The sequence below is a fragment of the Molossus molossus genome, unplaced genomic scaffold (genome assembly GCF_014108415.1).
Source record: "Molossus molossus isolate mMolMol1 unplaced genomic scaffold, mMolMol1.p scaffold_m16_p_11, whole genome shotgun sequence".
In the NCBI taxonomy this organism is placed as follows: Eukaryota; Metazoa; Chordata; class Mammalia; order Chiroptera; family Molossidae; genus Molossus; species Molossus molossus.
Window position 1 is genome coordinate 34,879,853 of NW_023425346.1, and position 21,566 is coordinate 34,901,418.

At 43.4% G+C, this 21,566-nt stretch overlaps 1 protein-coding gene across 2 annotated transcripts in view; it reads right to left on the reverse strand.

Moving 5' to 3' along the window:
- Window positions 1-21,566, reverse strand: part of CACNB4 (calcium voltage-gated channel auxiliary subunit beta 4) — a 231,032-nt gene that overhangs the window by 34,119 nt on the left and 175,347 nt on the right. The window contains exons 3-7 of one of the 2 annotated variants that reach the window (XM_036254358.1): window positions 12,808-12,927; window positions 10,738-10,860; window positions 3,396-3,526; window positions 1,634-1,710; window positions 158-177 (exon numbers count right to left, since the gene is read on the reverse strand). In XM_036254358.1, the coding sequence (XP_036110251.1) occupies window positions 158-177; window positions 1,634-1,710; window positions 3,396-3,526; window positions 10,738-10,860; window positions 12,808-12,927 (471 nt within the window). Of the gene's footprint in view, window positions 1-157; window positions 178-1,633; window positions 1,711-3,395; window positions 3,527-10,737; window positions 10,861-12,807; window positions 12,928-21,566 lie in introns of those variants that run through there. The other variant, XM_036254357.1, reaches the window with a different exon arrangement.

Below are 21,566 nucleotides of genomic sequence, written 5' to 3' on the forward strand. Positions count from 1 at the left end.
CCACAACATCCACAGTCCTCAGGTGCAACACAGAACGATCACTCAGGCCCCACCGAAGAGGCTCACCCTCACGTGACAGCCACTCGGCCACTGAAATGGAGCATCAGGCACAGATGGAGAGAAACCTTAACAGTGGGTTCAAACAGGACATACTTACCACTTTTTGCTTCTGTTTTGCTAAAAGACAACAATGAGAGCCAGATCAAAATATGTAATCTCTGTAAATGACAGTACACGATTTTCAAAGAGGGAAGGATATACGGATTTGTCCCTGTCATTCTCATGTCACTATCACCCACTCTGCAGAACACGGTTCTATTATCTCGTTTGGGACAGGCTGATTTTGAAGACGTGAAAGACAGAACACCTCCTCCCTGAATGAGGGCCCTGACCTCCTGCTCTCACGTGGGGCGGGAGGAGGCCGGGCTTCACAGCCAGGCTGGAAGTTCTGGGCCCGCAACGGGCACAGGCTGTTTCCTGCTGGACGCAGCCTACAGTGTGGCTGAGAACAACTTGGACACACCGAGTGTGATGAAGAGAAACTTAGAACGACGATTTGGGCAAAAATGGTCATCACCTCAATCATTGATTCTTTTGGGATTTTGCAGTCCTTTCTGCATTCTTAAGTCTTTGGCTCACTTTCCAGGATACCGACACCTCGTGCGCTGCTCTTAATTTCAAATAGGTTCATTACCAGTTATTCCTGTCCTTTTTGGTTTGTAATAGTGAAAAGGTGCAATGCCTTAAACATCCGATGGGGATGAGGCAAAATATACTCAGTGTCTGATTAAAGTGTTTTGGTGGCCATCCAACGGGTCCAGTCTATGTGGGGGCAACCCAGAGACCTAGTCTGGTTCAGCGCCCTGAGGTCAGGAAGGTTTCATATGAACAAGGACCTGTACACTCGGGACTGGCCCAGAACCGACGCCGTTTCCTGCCGTTGTAGGCCAGCAGAGACCTCGGACTTGTTATTCTGAAGTGGTAATATGGATGCCTTCATGCGGCATCAGTTCGAGGCCAGAATGAAATTAGGCCACAGGAGTCAGGAAGGGTGACGGAAGGAAACTTTCTGCTTGAATACCTCCACAATTTCCAATGCACGACTCCCGATTGGGCCACCACGCTCCCTTCATTACTGTTCATCTCAGGGCTCAGTTGTTTGCTGTCCAAATAGAACTGAGCTCATCTGGGCCCAACCTCATTCTCTGTGTCAACCCTCCCAATCTCCTCAGCTCCAGCTGTACCAACACAGCTTAAAGCTGCCCATGGAGGCTAAAACAGAGTATTGTCTTGAGAGTACCCAAGTTTTTTTTTTTTCTTTTTAATTGGTCATCACTGTCTTAGTCTGTTGGGTTTATGAATGGAATGATGAAGTTGCTTCAGATTGGTTTACACGATGATGGGTAAATAAGATTTTTCAAAATTATATACGTACCTAAATTTTTAGTACCACAGCCACCCTTTAAATCAAATCAAATTACTGTAGAAGGCAAATGAGCAATGAACTATTAAGTAGAAGAACCTTTATATCAAGCCTTTTAAATTGTTTCCAAATTAGTAGGAGCTATTTGCATGTATTTTCAAATATTAAGCAAGGGATACATTCCATTAAAAGTTTAACTAAAACTCTCACCTGCTGATGTGGGTGTAGCTCGAAATGTCCCTGATACCATTTCTCCAAGACTTGAAGAAGAATTTCCACTGGATTTCCTAGGACATGGAAACGGACCGTGAGAGTCATTCCCCAGATCCCTTGAAAATAGAACTTGGGAATACAAAGCTTTCTTTGGCCTTAATCCTCCTAGATAATTCAAAACACACCACATCCTGCTATAGAGAAGGACTTCAAGAATCTGTCCAAATGTTTTCTTTGACCTCATTCCTCAGAGAAAAGGGGAAACTAACTGGGACCTGGAAATACTTTGTAAAAATATCTTTCCTACTTATTCCATGCAGACATTAGGGGAGATTCTTGTGAGAGACTTGCTTTTTACTAACACAGCTCACCATGGCACCACTCAGATGTCAAACACAGCTCAACACAAGCAGCAAGACCTGGACGTAGCATTTCTTCTTGGAAGTGATTATGGGGGGATCAGAATTAAGAACTGACAGTCTTGTGACCCAGAACAGGGGATCATCCGCAGTGGTCTCCTCAGGCAGCTCCGAGAGCCCCCAGAGGCCCTCCCTTTCAGTGCTTATGAGTGTGGTCCCCAGAGTGAGAACAATCTGGCTTCTCGTCCTGACACATTGTATCACACCTTTGAGCTTCAGTTTCCTCATCTATAGAAGGAGAAGCTACACCTCCCAGGGTCCGCAGAAAGAAACTAAAATCCTGTCTGTAGTTCTCAGCCTTACTCTTGCATCTTCTGCAAAGTAAGCATTTAGTTCAAAACTATGTAAGTATATAACAACATTACGGAAAAATAATAATCAACTAACAACTTTGGAGATGATGGTGATAATGCATTTATTATTTCAGTCAACAAATATTTATTGAGTATCCACTGTTCTAAAATTTAGGAGTACAACAGTGGGGGGAGAAACGCAAGATCCCTTCACAAATAGACTCTATATGTGGGAGATATCAGTATCCAACAGATGAATAGGTAGATAAATATACAGTATTTCTGCTGGTAATAAATGCAACAGAGAAAACTAAGAGAGGAGATGAGACAGAGATGAGAGGTGTTTTTGAAACAGAAAAGGATCTAACAGAAAAAGAAGGTTGAGAAATCAAGAGAAAGAACTGCTTCTATTTTAGGACTTACAGAAAATGATAACGCGTATCAAATCAATGTTCCGGTGTGGGCTCACGTGCAGGTCCCACATGATTCTGATTTCTCTCAAGCTTTGGTGTCCTCCTGGGACCTTGAAACACCTACACCCTGAGGTCTATGTGGCTACTTCATTAGTTCACTAGAGGCCGATTCATCCGATGCTAGACAGAGTCTTTACCTCATTAGCAAGAGACGGCAGATGCCACAAAAAGCCCTGGGTGGAGAAGGTGCTACCGGTGCCAGGGCCCACGTGCACCACTGCATTCTGTGCCGACTTAGAAGAGCCATGATGCTGGCTCAGGTCAGGCTCCCCCCCACTGTACTGAGAAAGACGCCCTGTGTGACTCTAATGAAGAAAAGCTTAGGTTCCAAGGCAGGTTTGCAGAGGCTGTGGAAATTCATGTTGCTTCCAGGGATGCCAGGCTTCAGGGAGAAGGAATATCTGAAACACCTTTGTGTCAATTTCAGAAACGCCTCAATCACAGAAAAGTACTTTCCACTCTGAAAGCATACAGTTTGAACCCAAGAAGCAAACTTGAAAATATCGTCTAACGTTCCTACCCGTCCCCTTCTCCCCTCCCAAAAAAAAAGTTTATAAAAAGGAAGGAGGCGTACCCTCCGTGAAAGCGTCCTCGTTTTTGTTCTTGCTGAATCCGTATGTTCTCCAGCCTGAGTGGACTCGGGATGAAGCCGATTTCACAGCCCTCTTTGACCAGCCTCCCTATCCACCAGTCATTGTTATATTTCTGGAACGCAGAAATAAAACTACTATCAATAGTAATTCACTTGTCTTCACATTCCATTAAATAATTTCAGGGGACCAGAAGAACAAAACACCACATATATTATATATTATACAACAGTATATATATATATATAGACACTAAGGTAGGTTCTACACATTTTTTTTTTTTTTATCCTCACCCAAGGACATTTTTCCAATTTTTGTACAGATAGAGTGGGAGGGAGAGAGAGAGAGAGAAACATCGACGTGAAAGGGACACATTGAGTGGCCGCCACCCGCACGACCAACCAGGGCCGGGGACAAACTGCAACCGAGGTACATGCCCTTAGCGGGAACCGAACCCGGGTCTCTCCGGACCGCAGGCCGACGCTCTAACCGCTGAGCCAAACCGGCCAGGGCAGGTTCTACACATTTTTATTGAAGGCCCAGATAGCAAATATTTCCGACTCTGCTATCTACATGCTCTCTGTTGCAACGACTCGAACCCGCCGCCCAGAGCCAAAGCGTCTGGAGACGATACGTAAACACGTCAGCATGGCTGTGTTTCAATAAACCTTTTCTTTCCCAAAAAGGCAGACAGGCCACACTTTGCCAATCCTGAACTAAAGTCAGGTCCTAACCTTTGGATTCCTTTGGCTCTTATCGAAAAGCCTTAGCCAATAATTAAGGGTTGGCTTTTCTAAGAATAAATACGCGTCGGTGTAATTGAAATTCTGGAAGATAAGATAGGCAAGTCTGAAACAAAATGTGTTCAATTGTCTGTTATTTGTCAGAAGCTTTTAGGTAAAAACCCATGATACTGTCTGTAATCTGTTCTCATTGGGAAAGAATTATAACCTTCTGAGGGGAAGCAGAATTTACCACCCCAAATTATGCCACCCCAAATATTAATTATTTTAAGCCGGTTATTTTCAAGAAATGAAAAACTCCGGAAAAACTGCTAACGTTCTTCCTAACTGACTAAAAGAATTTAGAGGACTGCTCAGGGAAGGAAGATACCATCACAGATAATTATTATTTATTTATTATTTATTTATTTATTTTTTATTATTTTTAAATCCTCACCTGAGGATATTTTTCTATTTACCTTCAGATAGAATGGGAGAAAGGGGATGAGAGAGAGAGAGAGAGAGAGAGAGAGAGAGAGAAATATCAATGTGAGAGAGACACACTGACTGGTTGCCTCCTGCACTACCCCTACCAGGGCCAGGGATGAACCACAACTGAACTATGTGCCCTTGACCGGAACTCAACCCACGGCTGGTCTGTGGGCCGATGCTCTAACCACTGAACACAACTGGCCAGGGCAAGAACTATAATTTATTTATCTTAACTGCCCAATCTGTTTTTGGGTCTCATATTTTTGGGGAACCTTGAGGTACATACATAATAAATTTGGTTTGCTCTCCTGTTAATCTGTCTCATGTGAATTTGGCTATTAGACTAGCCTGAAGAATTTAGAAGGGTAGAAGTAAATTGTTCTTCTCCCACACCTCCAAACATAGGCTTGCAAATTAAGGTCTCCAAATGGCCTAAAATCCAATAGGAACACCAACCAGGGTTTCCATTTAAATAAAGTTCTACGCCCTGACAGGTTTGGCTCAGTGGTTAGAGCATTGGCCCGAGGACTAATGAGTCGTGGATTCGATTCCGGGCAAGGGCATGTACCTCGGTTGCAGTCATCCTCACCCTCGGTCAGAGTCATGCAGGAGGCAACCAGTCAATGTGTCCCTCTCACATTGGTGTTTCTCCTTCTTTCCCTTTTTCTCCCTCTCTCTCCCTCACACTCTGTCTGAAGATAAATAAAAAAATATCCTCAGGTGAGGATTTAAAAAAAAAGTAAATAAAGTTCTATGACATGTAAACTCAAACAACCCTATTTAGTCAAAATCGGGTGAGACTCGATCAATGTGGCCCGTTTGAAAGGTCAGCAGAACTGCAGTTATAACTATAGACTAGCTGAATCTTAGGTAGAAGACACATTTAGTTCAACCCGCCCACCTCAAAGGTTTCGGCTAGTGATTTCTAGAGAGCAGCTATATCAGCCCTATTATTTACACCCTCCAGAGATGATTCCCAGAATTTCCTTTATTGTTTCTATCAGTGTTGGCCAAGATAACTCTCTAGCTTTGACCCAAAAGTATCTATTTTTTTTTTCAAAATGTAACAACCTTAAGTAGCACACTTTGCTTAGCTCAGAAAAAAACGTGGCATTTATATACATATAACATTGACACCTTGTGAAGGAAGAATAGGGGTTTCATTGCATCATTGAGGCAAGAAGCTCTACGAACTCTGAGTAATTCTGAGCAACAGCCTCACAGTCAAAAGCCAACTGATGTGGTTTAGGTATTTGGCCTTCATTTTGCACACAGCTCCTACAACAAGGCGCACATGACATGCAGCATGAGACTGCGAAGAGATGTGAGTTGAACCAACATAAAATCTTGACAATCTAGGTCTTCATTTTTCCTATCTTTTTATCTTTATTTTGGGATAACGGGCCTGAAATACCAGTTCTGTTTATTTCGGGATGAACAAAAGGCAAAGGGACACTTTTAGAATCTTTGGTGCACAGGCCTGGTATTTAAATTTGACTGTGGTGGGGACAAAACAGACCCTGAGTCATAGTTTCCCAGGGCTTAAGTTATTTCCTGAAATTAAGTTAGCCCACTGGAACACTAATTGATTAAATGGTACTCAAGTGACCTTACAGGGCTTCCTGAAATGGTTACTGCAGCTTTCCAATATGTTTTAACTTAGTTCTAGGAAACAGACAGAGCACACCGAGCACCTGACTCAACATAAATGAACATTCTCTCGAGCTACTTGAGAGAAAATCGCTGTGTACATTCAAGAGGTTAATTTGCACGTCATTTGGTGCATGTGATAAGGAGAGAGCTATAGCTTTTCTGTGCATTTAAGCTTTTTCATTACTGAAAAGCAGCTAAAACTGTGCATAATAGATGGCCTGCTAGGCAATGGATGAGAGGAAAGGCTACAACTTAATTCTAGAAATGTGTTCATTTGTGCGGCTGTTCCAAGAGCAGGTGCCGGGTTCCTGGCAAGGTCGCCTTAGTGCTGTTCTGATCATTCTCATTTTGATCTCCCTAAAATGATTAGCGCCTTCTCTTTCTAAGATGTTTTCTTATCTGATATTTCTAAGATCTGAAACAAGTGGCTGTCACCCACATAGGATTACCCGCTCAATACCACACACCCAGTGCCAGGTTAAAGAGAAGGTTGCTGATCAAGGAACATATAGCTCAAAAGGCAACCAACAGAACAATCTGGGAACACTGATGGAATGGCGGAAAGCAATAAAATACAGCAAGGTAGGCATGTTGGTGTGCGCGAGTGTGCATGGCACACGTGAGAACTTCTCTTACCTTTGAAAGTTCTGCTTTTCCTTGGAAAGGAAGAGTGTTGGCAACCGATGAATACAGTAATATTTTATGGAAATAGTGAGACAAAATCAACTTAACCATTCAGATGCCAGGGCACATGTTTCAGGTCGAGGGCCCTTGTCTTCTAGGTACATGCGGACCATTGAGAAAGCACATGCCATCAAGTCGATGCTTCATCTGCTTCCCATCACCAAGGCAGTCTTTGCCGGCACACATTTTTTCCCCTACACGTTCAGTAAAGAAGTGTTCCCCTTCCTATCAAAGGTCTGCCCCTCCACTCCCCACCCTTCTTGCCTACTCAATACCACGTGTACTTTACTCCTTTGCCCCTCCCTTCTCACCAGTCTCTCTCTGCCTGTTAATATCAGCACGCACAGGTGCTCCAACAGTTCCTGTCTTGAAAGGAAACCTTGTTTGGATTCATACCCTCCTCAGTCTACTGCCCTGTCAGTATCAACTTCCTTGAAAGCATGGTCTACACTTGTAAATATACTCCCCTTCTCCCCTCATCCCATTTCATTTGGCTTCTGTCTCCACGATTCTAGACCACGGTCCCAATGGCTTCCATGCTGCTGACCACCACGTTGCCAATGCAGTGTCCATTCCTCCCTCCTCATAGGTGACATGTCACGTGTGCCACGGCCAACTGCTACCTCCTTGAGGAGACGCTCCTCTTTCTCGGTGTCCACATGCTGCTCTGCTCTGGTTTGCCTCCTCTACTCAGACTTCTCCTTTTCAGTTTCCTCACTTGTTGAACTTTTTCATGAACCCCATCTCTGCAGGATGGAATTCCTTTGGGTTTCATCCGGAGCTCCTTCTCTCCTCCCGCTACTCTCGGCATTATCACAGCTTTAAATGCCGTGCGTCAACCAATCATCCAGATTTATATCTTCCGCCCAACCCCTTCCTCTGAGCTCCGGATCCTTACAGCTAGCTTCCTACTTGGTGTCTTCTTGGGAGTGTCCACGCCCCAACCTCTCTCCCCATCTGTCCTCTCCCCACCCAAGTAATATCCACCCCAGCTGCTCAATTTTATTCCTACCCTGAGTCCATCACCTGTGCTCTCCACTGAATTTCTATAATATATCTGGAATCTGTCTCTCTCTCTCACTCTCATGGTCGCCATGCTGGCGCAATCCCATTCTTTCAGCTAGAATGATTCTCATGGTCTTCCCGATTCCACACATATCCCACACCAATCCACTGTCTCTATACCAACCAGAAAACCTTTGAAAATAAATCCATCACACTCCTCTGCTTTTCAATTCTTCAGTGGCCTCTCGTTACATTTAGGGTAAAACCTGGAATCTCACCACCACTGGAAGGTCCTCCTTGACTTGTGCCCTGCTCACTTCTACCACGCTGTCTCCTGCGACACGGCTAATGGCCCACGGCATTCCAGCCATATACATAGTTTTGATACCAAGTGGGTCAAACATCTGGATGTCTGCAGATGTCTCTCCTTGCATTGTACCCCTGTGACCTACATTTGTGTAGTCACTCATCTGAGGTGTAGTTTGAACAGCTAGTATGTGCCAGGCCATCTTCATATGGCATTCCAGCCATATGACCTGCTTCCAGGTAATTGATTGTGCCAGGCCATCTTCCTACCTCAGGCCCTTGGCATGTGCGGATTCCTCGTCCTATAAGGTTCCTCCTTGCTCCTTTTAAGGCTGGCTCCTCCTCATCCCTCAGGTCTCTGCTTAAAGGTCACATTCTCACAAAGGCCTTCTCTGATCACCCTTCTATTTAAAAGTATATAACCCCTCATCCTTATATTTAAAATGTTTCAGCACTTGGTTCATTTTCCCCCACTTAAATCATTCACAATTTGGAATTACTTATTTGTTTATTATCTGTTTCCTCAACTAGAATTTAAGTCTATGAGAAAAGAGACTCTGTCTGCCTCGTTTAGAGCTGTTGGATGTCTGCCAGGGCCTGGCACATACTAGCTGTTCAAACTACACCTCAGATGAGTGACTACACAAATGTAGGTCACAGGGGTACAATGCAAGGAGAGACATCTGCAGACATCCAGATGTTTGACCCACTTGGTATCAAAACTATGTATATATGTCTCCTGGTATCACTAATGCCATTGTAGAATGCAGAGTTTCAAAGAAAATGATTTTCAAAATTGTTATCTATTTACCATGCAAGTGTCTCAGTGACATTAAGTGATATGTTTCTGTTGATCACATTCTTCAGGCCCCTCCATTCTCAGGTTTCATTTTATTGTCCCACTTTTATACTCTCCCTTTTCAAAGATCTAATTTCCAACGCCTCCTTTCTAGCAGAGCCAACGGAAACCATCAAGGGGGCGTGTCCTCCAGGGTATGCCTCCAACTCCACCAGAAAATTTCGTGTAGAACAGAGAAGTTCAATGAAGGCAAGAGTTTCCTCCTGACTCAGCCTAATTCTTGTGCCCACTTTCCAGATGCCGTCTTCTCCCTTTGAGTCCAGCCCCTCCCTCCACCAGCTGTGCCCTTCTTTTCCTTCCAATACATGTCATTGGGTCCAACATCTCAGAGTGGAAAACATGCTTAACTCTTTCCCATTTAAAGCAAAGCAAAACCCTGGCTGGTTTGGCTTAGCAGTTAGAGTGTTGGTCTGTGGACCAAAGAGTTGTGGGTTCAGTTCCGGTTAAGGGCATGTACCTCTGTTGTGGTTTGTCTCTGGCCCTGGTCAGGGTCATGTGGGAGGCAGTCAATCAATGTGTCTCTCTCACATCGACCCCCCACCTCCCCCCACACACACACAATCTGAAAATCAATAGAAAAATATCCTTGGGTGAGGATTAAAAATAAATAAAATAAAATTCCTCTCCAGCCCACTGCCTGGAGGTAAAGTCCAAGCTCTCTGCCCGGGTCCATCCCCTGTCCTACCCCCTACTTACTGCCCTGCAGCCATCTGCATTGCTCCTGGCTGTCCCTTCCATGATGCCACCCCCACCCCAGCTTGAACTCCCTCAGGCTCCACCTTCTGTAGAGCTTTCTGGCCCCTGACTGTCCTCCACCCCAGCCGGGTGGTCCCCCCTGCTTTTTATTTGGCTTCCCACCAACCCATTCAACTGTACTGCACTGGAACTTGTCGCCCGGTGTGAAAACTGTGTTCTTGTCCCTCTATTCCACCAGACTCGGAGCTCCTGGCAGTGGAGAAGGCGAGCCTCCACCTCTGATCCCCAATGGCCAGCTCAGTGTCTGACAGGAAGTAGGATGTCACACACCTCGGCTGAGTAAACACGAGTTTTGGATGTCACTATTTCACCTTTCGGGTTGAGAGGCTTCAAGCCCTCCTTGTACTGCTCAATCCCTTAAGCTTTCTGTTTCCCAAAGACCTCTGCCCTCTCCTTAGCCTTAACAGTTCTTTATTATACTCATTAGTGTTGCTTCCAAGGTCAAGGTCCATAGGATTATAGCCCAGATGTTTACATTACAGCATCCTGTGGAAATGGTTCCTCACGGGCAAGTGCCTGGCCACCAAACTCGTGTTTCCCTAAACTGGATCCGTACCTAAGCCTCTGTGCTCATGCAAGGTGACTGAAAGATGACCAGAGGACCACAGGTCTGTCCTAAATCCACCCCGTGATGAGTGTGGTCCAAAGCTTTAAATGTGTGACAATGCAAGCGCTGCTCTCCGGCTTCTCGATGCTGATGAGAACAAGTGGATTTGGAAGGCGCAGCAAATTAAATGAGGTAGCACACTGGCAGCGCCTGAGGGCTTCTTCCCACGTGATCGGGCTCAGAGCTGGTTCCGCGCTTTGGCCTCGCGGCAGGTTAAGGGACGCAGAGTGCCCTACATTTACCTCTTTGATGTGTAGAAAGTCCTTGGCATCAAAGGAGATGGCCGTGCTGGGGACAGGCACATCCTCGTCCAGGGCACCGCAGTAGCTCACGTTCGTCTTCACAGCGAAGGCTACAGGTTTGGACTGGGCACCGAATCATGAATAAGGATGGAGGGAGGAAGACAGAGGAGGGTTTTCCATATTGAAATGTAGTATTATAACAAGATAACTGGTAGTACCAGGCAGGAGGGGAAATCGCTTTCCAAAGGGGGAACTCAGATGGGTTTCACGGTCCCAGACAGCACTGAAAACAATTCAGTCCAGCAGCCCCCGCCCCCGCCCTTCTCTGGTACTTTCCAACATCCCAAACAAAAATGTGCCCTGGAAAGAAATGGGAAGTTGGGAGGGGCTGTCTGCTTTGTCCTCTAGTCATAAAATGTATGCTTGTTATTTTAAGTGATAACAGACACCCCCACCCTGTGGATACAGGAAACGGGTGTTGGGTCTTAAATAAAAAGGTTGTGGTGGGGGTGGGGGTGGGTAGCTCTGGTCTGAAAGCCTACAGGATCTCACTCAATAGAAAACCTGATCCTGCGGCACCGAGGGGTAGGCAGGAAGACCTCTCCCTAGCTAACAAAAGCTGGTTCTAAAACCCTTCTGGACCCAGTGCTCTGGGGCTGGTGCAGCCTGGCAGAGGTTACACAAACCACCAGCCTATGCCAACGGCACTGCGCTGACATTTGGGTGACCACAATGGCCACAGAACAGACTCTGAAAGAAAACTAAAACAAAAATTAGCCACGAATGAGAGAACACAAGGTTCCTGCAGTCCTGGCTGCTTTGCTATTGGCTCATTTATTCATGCTGTGAACATGGCTGGTGAGTGACACTGGAGGTAGTGACACTGGAGGGAGAGTCCTACCTATGCCCCAAACCCCTCCCCAACCGAACCCACATCGCACGTGTAGAAGCCAAGGAAGATGCTTCGTTACCTGCACCATTCTCCTGTCTTAAAATTTTTACTGAAAAAAATAGAAACAGGAATTTACTTCCATTGAGTGTCAGTTTTTCTTCTTTCAAAAATTAGAAAGATTAGACCAACATGCCTTAGGAGTCTGTCATGGGGGCAAGGAAGAGAGGCCGGCTTTGACCTGTTTTATAGTTTGCTGTTGTGCGTAAGATTTCATTTGACAAAAGGGGTCTGTGCTAAAAAACAAAAACTAGTTTAAAAGACACAGAATGGTGCCCAGCCGGTGTAGCTCAGTGGTTGAGCGTCCACCCATGAACCAAGAGGTCACCGGTTCGATTCCCAGTCAGGACACATGCCCAGGTTATGGGCCCGATCCCCAGTTGGGGGCATGTCTGTTCTCTCTCATCCATGTTTCTATGCCTCTCTTGCTCTCCCTTCCCCTCTCTCTAAAAATCAATTTTAAAAAATTAAAAAAAAAAAGACACAGACTGGGAGATCTCTAGCGACTCTTCCCATTCTGACATTTCGAAGTGCAGTCTGCTGCTTCCTGGGGGTGCAGAGATTCCTCGGGGGGCCTCTCCTGTGGAATACCTGAAGGTCTATTTTGCGATGACTTTATTGCTCATTTTTGCTGCAACGCTAATACTTGTTCAAAGTTTTGGACTTCATGTTGAACCTGAGGTGGGAGACGGAAACCCAGAGGGAAGAGCAGAGAGGTCAACGGGGTGACCCACAGAACACCAGTGCAAGTGTGGCCGGTAATGACGGCTAACACCATGAACAGGTGACGTAACCTGGAACCTCAGGAGTCTCTCTGCCAACGCCAGGTGCGGCGAGCTTGATCTTGGCTACACTTGCTAAGCTGGAGAATGACCAAAAAATCCACCTCCAAACCAAACACAAAAACGCATTATCTGTCATTGGCTCAGATAATAGTCCCCTGGGAACGTTACTAAGCCTCACTTGGGGGGGGAGGTGAATGGATTAGAAAGCCTTGCAATCTGCTCCCTGATTAGAGTGATCATAAAATGATTTTTTTTTTTTTCCAGAGAAATCTGAGGTAGGGGTAGAAGAGCTGATCAACACTCCTCTTTGGACGCAAACAGGGGCAAGAGAGTCACCTTTGCTCTCTCGAGCTGGATAGCTGCCTGCTGCTCCCTCTCCTGCCGGATCGCTTCCCTGTCCTCTTCCAAAGAGACATCGGAGTCCGATGGCCTGCTCGTGTAGGAATCCGCGGAACCCTGGAGAGGAAAACCCAGAGTGGTTGGAATGAGGTGACGAGCAGCTTCTTATACTGGCCTGTCCATTACAGCGCCCTGAGGAGGGTGTTTTTGGTTCACACAGAATCTGATGTGTACCCTCTGTGCCTTCTTGCAGATATACATTTAGACGGTAGAATACAGCTAAGCATCTGGGTAATTCCGAAGGTAGCAATGTTGTGAAGAAAATACTTTGACTAGATTAAGTGCTAGGAAGTCAACTGCAAGGCAAATGATGTGATGTTCAGCCCCAGATCATCTTGTTCCCTGCTTTCCTTAGAGTAAGCTCATACTCACTTGTGAAACTGAAGTCTAATCCCATTCTCTCTTACATATACCTCTAAAGGAAAAAGAGAGTCAGCCTATTATTACAAGGGCTAAATCCTACTTGTATCGTGGGTTGCAGGTGACTGATTTGCCTGGAGCCTACATCTAGAAGGGCTGTTTGAACAACACTGACATGCAACCTGACCAGCGTGGTCAAAGGTGTGAGGGCGCCCAGCATCACTCCGTGCTCATGCCATAAGAAGAGATGAAAACTATACCAGTTAGTTAAAAAGTTACTCCCCTCCTCCCCTCCCCACCAAAAATACTGCAAGTTTGCCTTCTAGTTGCTAAAGGAATATTATCCTTACAATTTCCTTAAGCTGGCATTACAAGTTGACATTTCCAAGGATGATGACACACAGCAGAGGTACTGATAGGACTATTTGGCACGTTTCATAAACCATGCACAGATTTCAAAAAGTGTAGACCGTTTTATATAGCTAAGAATTCACGTGAAAAAAGAACTTTAAGAATGGTGACAGCTGAAATGGGCCCTTTGAAAGTTTTACTAAACTTAGACATGTTAAAGTTTGTTTGTTTATACATTATTCGTGAATTTGCTGGCTATAAAGAAAGGTTTGCCTCTCAGTAGAGGGTGTGATTTTGGCTGGGGTGGTTTTCCCCACCATAAAAAAAAAAGTCCCAGCACCCACCAGGGGAAAAGTCTGGCAGCCTAGAACAATTAACTCCTGGTTAGAGGTTTTATCAGAGAGCCCAGCAGGACCCTGCTTCTAAATTCTGCCTCTGCAACCTGATTTTGAAAACTTCATAAAGCAAGTTACTTGGATCATTCCAGACTCAGTCTCCTAATCTGTACAATGGGGACACTGACTACATCAAAGTATTAAATGGAATAAAATACAATAAACAGCTAATATTTATTAATCTCCTGCTATTACACCAGCATGGGGTTAGATGCTTTGCACAACTTATGTCACAAAATCCTTACAGCACTATGGAAGCTGGGATTAAACTCGGGTCGTCTAAACCTAGAACCAGCCGTTTCAAACCCTACAGAGAGCTGCATTTGATATTAAAATATTTGATCCAGGACCTGGTGCACAGCAGGCACACAGTAATCATTCTCATCCCCTTCCTAGAGCTGATATTTGTACATTGATTTTAGAAAAAGAATTCACAGATTCTAATAATTTTTCAACTCACTTATAATACTTATGCACAATAGTGCACTTAAAATGTATCAATTTTTCCTGTTATATTTGCTGCAAAGAACACAGGGTTTTGACATATTGTGTGCCTATTGACTTGATACACTAACATATTGCAAAATGATATGCTGTAGGTGTAATAACTGCAATGTGACTAAATCCAGGCACTTTGGGTAGCACTTTTAAAAGTGCCCTTTGCAGAGAAAATGCATTTGTTAACCAAATTCTTCTGTGCAAACCTACTGGGGAAAAGTCTGGACCTACAAAATGAATAACACAGACTGTTTTATAGATACATTCACTGCTTTCAAAAGTGCTACCTTGAAATCCTTTAAAACAGAGTTCTCTCAGAACATCTTTTGCCCAAATTCAGTTATACCTGCATAAAATCCAGAGGAAGGAGAGAAAGGACATAATGTTTCTAAAATACACGTGAAAACAGTTTTGAGTTAGTCCTAGGCGGTGCTTTGCTGAAGTGTGATGTGTGCAGGAGACCACTGGCTGGGCTGCGTGAAGATGTCTGGACCATAAAGTGATTAGGATTCGGGCAGTCAGGAAGGAGGCAGTTGCCTTGTTTTAAAAACATGTGCTGGGGAAGGTAATTGACTACAGTTCACCAGAAAGCAGGTTGCCCACTGCTCCAGTGAGTCAAACAGCTAAAATACACAACCTACTGTTGACCCTAGGAGATGGCTAATTTCCTGAAACTAATTTAAGGACATTTCAAATCCTGGCATTCCAGCTCTTTGAGCACACAAGAAGTGATTCAAGGACTCCTGCAAATGAACTTTATTCTGAAATGTGAACAAAATTGTAAGAACTTCAGAATTACTTAATAAGCTCTACTGTTGCCAAATATGTAAAAGCAGAAGCTTCTGTTGACTTCCCTGCTTCTAAGAATACTGGTAGAGGGAAAAATAGAGCACTATGATAGTCGTTTTTATAATTACAGTGTTATCGTGACATTTACTCTTTTTATTTTATTTTCCCCGATGACATCTACATTTCTTTAAATATGGAGATCGTTGCTGCTGTCTCTCAAGGTCCTAGGGAAAGCAGAGAGCCGACACGGTCTGCTGGCGTACACAGAATTGGTTTCTTGTTTTTATTTATTTTTATTTTGTTTTGTTTCAACTGGTTCAAAGAGCATGTAGACACATCCCAGGAGAAAGGAAGGAAAGGGAAAAGAAAAGGCCCTGGGTTATTACAAAGGCTCAGGGAGAAGAAAAGGGAGCCCCAGGGGGACAAGAAGAGACTGTCGGGGCTGGACTGGAGGGGGGACCAGGAAGGAAGGTGAGGGGCTGCAGCAGGCGTCTCAGACTGGAGGGCTGGAGGGGGTTGCCCAGGCAGAGGGCTGGCTAACCGGTGACAAGCAGGAACAGGAAAATGGTAAGAAGACAATAATGTTAGATGCTAAGGGGAGAAAACCGAGATGCAAAGGTTACCAGCCCTGGCCAAAGCTGGAAAATGCAGCCCCATCAGCTTTTCATGTTCCAGAATTCCATCTCATAAAAAGTGCAAAGAGGGAGCTATCCAACTGATTGAGCGAGCCAGTCCTGGACTGTTAACCCGGGTGTGAGGGGTACAGCAAAGGCTAGTCCCTCAAAAGTTAGTAAGCAGACACCACGGCAAGTCACATCTTGGAGTCTCCAATGAACCAACTAAATTAGGAAAAAAATGGAAACAATTGTTGAAAGTTGCTTCATAAATATAATATTATATAACATATATATTATATACATACACACACATATAATTTTAAAAGCCATAATCTAATGTATCCTGGTGAACAGCAGAAGAAAGAAACACATATCTTTCCATTTACATACGGTCCAGACTCTTTTTTTTTTTTTCTCTCTCTCTTTTATGCAATATTGAAAACAGATTCTAACCACATGCCTTTCATGAATATTCTTGAGTACAAAATAAAAAAAGACAGATAGAAACACTGGAAAATTATTTTTACTGTTGCCTGGAAGACAGAAAGTGATCTCAGGTCAAACATTGGAAGGGCTGCTTCTTCTTCTTGTTAAAAATTTATTTATTTATTTTGAGAGCGAGAGAGAAAGAAAGAGAAAAATATCAATTTGTTGTTCCACTTATTGATGTCTTCCTTGGTTGATTCTTGAATGTGCCCTGACTGGGGATTGAACCCGCAACCTTGGAGTATTAGGACGATGCTCTAACCAACTAAGCTACCAGCCAGGGCCAGGGTTTCTTCTTATTCCCAGAGAGAGGGGGCATGATGGGTGGGGGCAACCATGGGCTTTGGGGCCAGACAGTATTGGGTTTGACACTTGCCAGTAGATCTTTGGCAACTTATTTTAACTTTCTGAGTCTCAATTTCCTCCCGTGTGAAATGAGAAAATAGTGTGTACTTTACAATTTCCCAGTGTTTGATTTAAGACAGAACATCATTTCTTTTACCATCATGAGGGAAATCAGGGAATGCCAGCAGTTAATCTTTGACTCACTAATTAGAGTTTTTGGCAGCTTTTCAACACTAAAATTTTTGGCTGTCCTAGAGTTTTAGAATTTATATCTTGTTTTGTTTTTAATGGTTTTATTGAGGCATAATTTACATACCATAAAAGTCACACATTTTCAATGTATGATTCAATGATTTTTAATAAATTTACAAAATGCAATTTATACCAGTCTAATAGTAGAATATTTCGATCACCTGTAATAAACCTTGTACTTATTTATAGTCTCTCTCTAACTCCATTACTCGACCCAAGTATCCACTTACTCATCTTGTCCTTTGAAAACTAAAATATACTTTCTGTTTTTATGAGTAATTTTGAATTCGGACATGTCATTAAATTTGAGCAGAGGGGAGAGTTTACAAATGTTTGATTTCAAAATGCATTAATACCGGAAGAGAACCTTGTTATTGTTGCAACTTTTGGGCTTCATGGTCAGTCCCGGGATTCTCACTTCCTAGCTTTGCTGTCCAATCACTGGGCACTGACCAGCTGTCAGGTTCCGCAGTGGCCACTACGTGAGCAGAGAACCACTTACCTTTTCTGAGATTCTGTCTTCATCGGCAAAATGGGAATGAAACCCCTCAGGGTTCTTTTGGAGAATGAATCAGATACCATAGTACAACACAGTGTACAAGCATAACAATGGCACCTCCCAAATCAGTGCTGTCCAAGAGAACGTTCCTGAGTGCTGGAAAAGCTGTAAGGGTGCCCTCAATACGGTGGCCACTGGCCACATGTGGTGATGGAGCACTTGAAATGTGACTGGTGAGAATGACCTTTTAGTTTAATTTTTAAATGTTTAAAATTTTATTTTATGTTAATTAGTTTAAATGGAAATACCTACATGTAACTAATGGCTACCATGTTGGGCTAAACAGTAGTAGACACTCCATATATCCACTTTGCTTCCCAGACAGACAAGTGAATATTCAAATTGGTGTAAATTTGGTCATTTTTTAATTTTTATTTTTTCTTTCTTTATTGGTTTTATTTATTTATTTATTTATTTATTTATTTATTTATTTATTTATTTATTTATTTTCATCCTCACCTGAGGACATTTTTGCATTTATCTGCAGATAGAGCAATAGGGAAAGAGGGAGGAAGAGAGAGAAAGAGAAACATCGATGAGAGCGAACATCCACTGCTGCCTACTGCACGCCCCCCATTGGGGATCGGGCCCACAACCTGGGCATGTGCCCTGACCAAGAATCAAACTGGCGACCTCTTGGTGTATGGGTCAACACTCAACCATTGAGCCACACCAGCCAGTACATTTGGTCGTTTAGTGATTGCACTACGTGGACTAAGTGACAGTGGAATGTCTGTAGACACATATCACTCCAAATGGATTTGAGCTTGTTTCTCTCTGCTGAGCTTGTGATAACTTGACGATGCACTTTTTTTCCATATTGCAGAAGTAACAAATTTTTCCCTGGGTGGATGGGTGTAGAGTCCACGCACAAGGCTGCCCTAAGCAAAAAGATCTCTTAGGCAACATTTATTTTTACAGGCCCATCTCCGGTTTTCTTGCTGATGCTTTTTTTCTCCTTCACCTGCCCTTTACCAAACATGTCCAGAGCTCTTTGCTAGGGCACCAAGCCCAGCAGGGTCCAGGCTGTGTCTCTAAGTATATAGGCCCGAGTAGTGGCTGGCACCCAGCAGAACCTCAGTCTTGTTGAAAGACAGACACTCTCATTCCCTTCAAGGGCTACCCTCTGTAGTACGACTTTAGATTCTTCTAGGGTAGTTGGTTAATTGACCAAGGTTTATGCTGACCGGGTGTGATGTTATTTGTTTGCAATCCCAAACCTATAATGAGATTTCTTTAAAGAACTGTGGTTTTCAATGCCTTAACCTAGAGCCCTGGGTGATGTGTACGTTCCCGGTGCTGAGGCAGAACAGGGAACTTTTGAAATGATACTGAAGAGATGACAAATGAACTTTGCTGTAGGGTATTTTGTACCATTTCTTGTAAATAGGCGGTATGAAAAAAATGTTGGTTGAAAGAATAAGGCAAATTCCAGAGTCCACTTTTACTGAACAGAAGACCTCAAGTTTGGCCCCAGTCACCAACCAAACTAAGCTTTGCTCCTAGGCTTCAAAGAACAGTCAAGGGAAGCAAAGGAGTATGTTTGGAAAAGTTCACCAAGGGAGAGGAAGAAAATGAATCCTTATTCATCTCCTACTTACTCAAATCACTAAGTACAGTAAATCCTGGATTTTTTAGACCTACCTCAATTTAATGGACTTTAGATTTAACGGACAAACTTTCTGGTCCGTATGTCATATATGAAAACTAACACCCTGTTCATTTTTAAATGCTTTTAACCAAGATTTACTTACAATGAAATGAACAGGTTATTTTTTTGTTATGAATTCACTGTCATTTTAATCAAATTTTAGTGAATAGTCCGTATGTTGGAATAAAACACTGTTGTAATTTCACCGACATAAGTACATATTACATATCTATAACTATAGTCTAGACATGTAAATCCGAGAGGCCACTCGTAACCAGTGCTGGGCAAATGATGAGCACGTGATCACTCCGCATCGCACGCGGTAATCGGTTCTGTTGCGCGGCCGACCTCGCAGCAGTTTCAGCGCCTGCGCCGAAGTTCCCGCGTGCACAGAGCCACACCCGGCATGTGCATTCATTCCCTCTCCGGGACTGGCGAAGGCACGATTTACTAGACCTACTCAGCATACATTTAAAATTACAGTAATACAGATAGAAAACTTTCCTGTGAAATTAAACTTTTATGTAAACAAGGGTGTCTACATAAGTAAAAACAGGTAAGCTAATTTGTCAATTTTTTAACCTACCCATTCAGAAAAAGTATTTTATTATATAAATGGACTTTTGGCTGTAATGGGCACCCCCTCACCCAAATTAGTCCATTATATTGAGGTTTTACTGTATCACATCAACCCTATGAGGTAGGTTATGATTATCCCCATTTTACAGAGGAGGATCTGAGGCTCAGACAGTAGGAACTTCCCTGCATGCCACTATCATAGGGCGTTAGGCAGGGGCAGGAATATAGGTAGAATCTTTTTAAAAATTTTCTCTACAAAATCTTACATTAAAATGTCAAACATGTAAGTTGTCTTTGGTAAAACAAAATGACATTCTGCAGTATTTTGTTAACATCGCTCATACCAGAACTTCACTCATTTAGAAAGATGGATTTAGGTGAAGAACTGGTGATCTGAGATCATGGAAAGTGACAGGCAGACTGCTTTTCAAAAGACATGCTTTCTGATTCTAACTCCACACGATATCTCCAGATTACCAAGGTGTTGGTTTGCGGATTTCTTTGAGCTTCTGCTTCAATAATAGGATTTTACTCATCCTTTTAGTTATTGGTAGGAGATTCTAAGGTACCTTTGAGAGGTTTCTTTTTCTCATAAGTGATAACTCCTCCCATTGTGTTTATACTACTACACACAGACTACTTCTCGTAGTTAAATTATAATTATATAGAAAGATAAAGTTTAAAACAGAGTACAAACTTTGTCTGAATTATCTCATTAGTGGAATCCAAATTAATGGGGTCTATTATAACTGTTTTATATAATTTATTTAAAAAGAAGTAATATTCTTTTAGAGACTTAGCCAACCTTACGCTTCTTGTTATGTTGACTGGTTTGGCAATTGATGTAACTGCCCAATTTGAGATGCTATTTCTTTCCAGCTGTATTTTTAAAGGAGACCCATTCATGGAGACACAAAAACAGCAGAAGAATTTCACCTGACCTCACGAGGAGGGAGGTGACATTTGCACGGTGATAGATGATTGCTAGAATTAGTGGGAGTGATCACAGTGTAAGGTATAAAATGTCAAATCACTATACTGTACACCTAAAATTAATATAACTAATATACATTGTATACCAGCTATACTTTAAAAAACAAATAAAAGAAAGAGAGGGAGAGAAGGAGGGGACAAGAAGGCCCAGATGGGAATGGAAGGGAGATTTGTATGAGCCATGGCCATTTAGGCACTTGTGAAAAAGAGGTTGATGTGCAGGTTACTAGTAATTTGCAAGTCAAATCAGTGGTGTTGGTGGTAACAGGGGCCAGATCCTTCTATATTGGGTTACTGTAGGAATTGCAATTGTCATATGGTTCAACCTAATACACTGGGGATGAACAAAAGGCAAAGATTACTTTATATAGATGCTATCTGGCAAAACTGCTTTGACAATCAATGCATAATATTAAACAAGTAGGTAAGAAGTTCTACATCAATGATCACAATTAACAATAAATCAAAACCCTTCTGTGAGACTAAAGGGTAACAGAATTTTTGCATCCAGTAAGAACTCGATCCTAATGGGAAGAATGGTGAGATCCTGGAGCCCACTGTCCCACTGGAAAAAGGAAATGATCACCTGCTGGGAGGTGGCCTCAACCATCAAGCATTAGTAAGTACAGGCCACAGAATAACATCACGGGACATTGAGCAGCCACCCCAGGGACAAGCACTGCCTGGTCAAAACTTAATGAGAGCTTCTGACCAGTCCGTGTGGCACAGGTGAGTGCCTGGATGGCTACACCTGGTCTGCATCTGTAAGCATGAGCCACAGCACAAGGTCTTCATTCAAGGGCAGCAGCTCAAGCTGCACT